At 37.3% G+C, this 5000-nt stretch overlaps 1 protein-coding gene across 1 annotated transcript in view; it reads left to right on the top strand.

Moving 5' to 3' along the window:
* The window catches only part of LOC122256789 (uncharacterized), a 184629-nt gene that overhangs the window by 138871 nt on the left and 40758 nt on the right, over positions 1–5000 (top strand). Inside the window, exons 9-10 of the mRNA XM_086553029.1 lie at positions 1263–1437; positions 1716–1953. Coding sequence (XP_086409155.1) covers positions 1263–1437; positions 1716–1953 — 413 coding nt within the window. The remainder of the gene's footprint in view (positions 1–1262; positions 1438–1715; positions 1954–5000) is intronic.

Below are 5000 nucleotides of genomic sequence, written 5' to 3' on the forward strand. Positions count from 1 at the left end.
CTCTCTCTCCCTCCCTCTCCCCACAATTCTTGGGTAAGATGTCGTTTGTTAGAGATTTGGGGAATCTCATATAAGTGGGATGCTGTGTATGTGAATGAGGGCAACACTGCAAGTTGAAGTAGCATGACATTATGGTTAGTTTATCCAGTTTATCAAAGTGATCTAGTGTCTTTTGCTATGATGTAATAGTTTTGCTTCTAAAATTTTCTGAGATGCTTTTATTGTATGATAAATTTGTGCCCCAAACAGCTAGAATTGAATGCAACCAGCCTTGCCCATGTAATGCTATTGAATTAGAAATTATAATGATACAAATTATTATTGCAGAAAAATATTTAGTTGAAATCATGGAATCGACCTTGAATTGAGAATGATTTTAGTTCTTATTTCATATCAGGAAAATTCATGGTAAACAGTTTGTAATTTTATCATCTTCCTGATGAAATGTGAATGGCTACAGTTCACTTGTGATGCTTTTTCCACCAGTCTGTACTAGTATAAAATCATCATTTTTATAATAATTCTTTTGATTATATTCGGCCTGCTGATGGTTATATCCTGTATGTCTTTTCTGTGGTTGTTTTAGCCTGAAAAATATCAGAGATTTATTTAATTAATTTATTTATTCATTCATTCAATCTTTGTTTTTGCTACTTTATAAGTGTGAAACAAATGCTTAATATAACAACTTAAGAGACTGTCATTATTTGTTTATTGCCTCTATGATAAGATTAATTTTTGGATGAATTTCCCTTATACTAGTATTTCACAGGGTTATGAATATGTTAATCTTGCTGTCAGTTATGTCTTCAATAGGGTCAAGGTCACCTTCATCATAATAATGATAATGACAATGATTTTGATGAGGATTATGTTAATGATGGCATTGTTAATGATAGTGATGAACTTATTACTAGAAATTAACAGGAAAGAAACAAATATATCAGTTTGTGCCTGTTGCATGAGAGAGAGAGAAAATGTGGAAAAGATTTATAATGCATATGCAGCTCCTGTCATGGTGATCGTGACAGGCCAGTTCAGGAATGATATAAACCTAAGCTATTATGGAAGACTGATGGCAAATATGCCTGATTTAATTTTGTTAATCATGAATGTTTTTGTTTTTTTTATTAATATCTTGGACACCAGAAAATTATATGAATTGATTGAGATTGTCTTCAGAATTAGGACTGGTCATACCTGAGTGCCTATTATGAAAAGTGATTGCAATCTTTGATATCACATCTTCCCCATATCCACAGCGACCGCATCCTCAGACTTGAAAGTAGGAGACCGCGTAATCATCAACAGTGCTTCAGGAGTCAAGCACGGTACACTACGCTTTACTGGAAAGACAGACTTTGCCGAAGGCATTTGGGCCGGGGTGGAATTAGATGAGCCCAACGGCAAAAACGATGGCTCGGTGGCTGGCAAAAAGTGAGTTTGTTTTTGGCTTTTTGTTTTTTTAGATTTATTAAAAGAGAAGAAAAAAAGGAAGAAAATGTTTCTAATAGTCACTGGCAGTTTTTAGTAAATTATGTTTTGTTAGATTGTAGTTAAGGGGTTCAGAGTGAGGGTTCTAGCCATTTCATTTTTCAAGCAGGATAATCTTCCTTGGTAAAGTAACATTTGATGAGAACTGAAGGTACTTAAAGTTCTTAAATCTCTTACAGTTATTGCTCATGACTAACAACCTGCCACCTCCCTCTGAACAGATACTTCGAGTGCCGGAACAAGTATGGGCTGTTTGCCCCAGTGGCCCGTGTGAGCAAGTTCACTGGGGGCTCGGGCACCCCACGCCGCAGCTCCACCCTGTCCCAGACCCCCCGGAGCTCCCTCCGCCGCTCCAACAGCAAGGAGTCCATCGGTGGGTCTTCAGTCGCCTCCTCCACGACGTCATCCATTCGGGGTACCAGGGTAAGACTTGGCGTCACGTCCCTATCGCCAGGCCAGGTACCGTGTCTCCCAGTGTTGCTGTCCTTTGTGGATGTTGTCGTCCTGGGCAGTGGCTTTGTCTAGTTTTCAAAAATTGTTATTATTAATCATGTATTTAGAAGAAAAGGAATAAATTGCAGGGGAATTTCAATGACAGTTCCTTCCGTATTCTCTTTTTTTTTTTTTTTTGCTTTTGGGGGAGGTCTGTCGATGCTTGGAATCGCATTCAGGTGGTAGGTGAAGGTGTTAAGGGAAGCCTTGTTATTGTTCAATGTCTACTTCTATTTTTCTTATTAGAACTTTCAGTCACTTGTATATAGAGTTTGGTGCATTCACGTCAAGGGTCATTTACCTCTCTCAGTATACTTTGCAATCCATAAGGCTTGATTTGATTGTTTTTTTTTTGCATGTTGACCACAAGCCTTATAGATTGCAGTATAATGAGCATGTATAGTGCAGAACCGTGCACTGCCAAAGCCACTGCTTTTATGGATCACAATACAAGCAGCAGAAAAATGGGGTAAGCTAGACCAGCCTTCATAGATATAATTACGTAACAGTGATTTAGACTTTGTAATATGTGGATATCATGTGCATTTTAGTGGTCCATTTGCAAGGGAGAGGATGATTAATACCCTAAAGAGATATTCTAAGTATTCAGACTTCTGGAAGAATTGGCATATTGAAAAAAAAAAGAGAGGGAAAAAAAAAACTAGAATATGAAATGAAAGGATTATTTGAATAGTATGGCCAAAAGTCCTTCGTGTTTTTCTTTTATTAGAGCTTCATGTCTGGACCCAAAATGTCATGGTGACGTGATGGTTATGTCGAACGGAGAGGGTGGAGGCCTGGACTAAACACATAACACCTATAACCCAAAGATCATGAGAACCCAAATTTATTCTTTGGATTTTTTTTTTTTTTCTAATTGTTATTATTATTAATAAATCCTTTGGTATGTGGTCTTTTAACCAACTAATTTTTGTGGTGAGATAGGGACTTCAGAAATTGATGAAGAGAAAAAGGATTTTGTAATGATAAAAAGAGTCATTTAAATAGAATTTCATAAGTAACTATTGGGTTGAAAGCACTCATGTACAATGTCAGTTACTATTGTATTAGTATATTTATTATTTTGATTTCTTACATTTCCTCAGTAATATTATTTTGATATACATAATTTGGAGATGATTTTTGCATCTTTTGAAACTTTAAGAGCAGATCTTCAGATTATTTAAAGAGTAGAATCTCTTTTATATAAAATCCTCAATTTGATGTTTAATTTGAAAATGAGCAAGAAGACAAACAGGAAATGATAAAGATTGCTCTAATTCAAAATTTAATTTTAAGATTTCTCTTTAAGGAAAATCATTAAGGAAAGTTTATTTAGCTATTGCATGACCCAAGATATTGTGGTAGTTGTCTGAAATTCCGTGTAGTTGACATACTGAGTTGTGCATAGAAAGTATAGTAGAAATTAAGAACTAATGCCGTTTATGGGCTCCCGTTTGTCATTTATGCATATATTCCTTATTCCCGAGAGCATTTGCTAGACTTTAGTGAATTCATCATGCCTTCCTCATTGTTGTTATCGTCTAGTCATGTATGATAGCCTGGTTTAGCCCAACTCATCATTTTGTTGCATCTTCACCACTGCATGGTAGAGTTAAGTGGCACAGGATTGCATGCTTTAGTGACTTTTTTTTTTTTTTTTTGCATGTCTTTTGTTTTAATGATAGTATATTTATTTTGAATTTTTAAAGATATATAACAACCCCATTGTCAAATATACACTATATTGATTGTATTTTTTTTTCTTTCTTTCTTTTAGTAAAAAGGAAATAATGGTGTGTTTTTTTTTCTTCTTTTTTTTCTTTTTTTTTCTTTCTCTATTTCCCCTCTGTCTTGCTTTTGCTATTACCCTCAATCTCACTCTAATTTTCTCCCTCTCACTTTCACTCTAATTTTCTCCCTCACTCTCACCTCTCTCAATCTCACTGTTATTTTCCCCCTCCCACTCTCACTCTGCCTCTCCCTTTCCTTTTACACTAAAGCCCAGTGGATCGACACCACCACCATCCTATTCGGAATCACCCCCACTTTCCTTTTCGCGATCCTCCACTCCGACTTTTCCCCAATCCTTGCACGCCTCTCCCTCCTCATCGCCACCTCCTGGCTCGTGCCAATCCCCAGTGCTGCCAAGGATGACCTCCTCTGAAGGGCCACCGGGAATGGCCATCTCATCTCATTCCTCCCCACCTTTAGGGGGATTCACCTCGCAGGGTACTCCTCCTCAGGGTGCCCGTGGGAAGCACACCTTCAGGAGGACCTGCACGCTCACCTCTTCCTCCTCAAAGACGAGCCTATCCAAAATTAGTCCGCCAGGTTCCATGCAATCCCCCCCTGTGACTTTCTCGGGGGCAGCGCCTGGTTTCATGCAGAAAAGATACCCCTTTTCCACCTCTAGGTCTATTTCTTTGTCCCAGCCCTCCTCTGCCCCCAACACACCTTGCAGCTGCCGAACACGAAAAAAACTGCATCATTCGTATTCCATGGATGGGGTAGGAAAATTGGCATAACAACCACTGTGCAGTAGAAATTGAAGAAGCCTCTTGCTAAATTTAAAAGAAAATCAGAAGTAATTTTGTACACTGCAAGATTGACAAGGTAGAATGTTCCGTAACTGCTGAATTAATAACATGTTTGTCGATGGTCATGTTATTTTCTTGTGCATCAAGTATCTGTAGCCTCTTTAGTGATTGGCACAGAGCATTACCTCTCATGTCAATCATTCATCTTTATTTTTGTTGCATTGGTAGATTTTTTATTTAAGGAACAAAGTAGTCAAGCACAAGGCAATAAAATCTGTTAGAATTAGTTATATAAACTACATAGATGGGAGGTGTTTTATCAGAATTGTATGTTACTGATGTACAAATACAGTTATAGTAACATAATAAATCTAAAGTTCGTGAATTATTGTCATTTGTGAGTGTTAATAGCTGAAGTACGAAGTATGCCTTATTTGAGAGAGAAAAGAATTGAAATAGCATCAAAATACATCA

Source organism: Penaeus japonicus, unplaced genomic scaffold, assembly GCF_977035675.1.
Source record: "Penaeus japonicus unplaced genomic scaffold, GWHDUDI00000001_assembly GWHDUDI00000027, whole genome shotgun sequence".
NCBI lineage: Eukaryota > Metazoa > Arthropoda > Malacostraca > Decapoda > Penaeidae > Penaeus > Penaeus japonicus.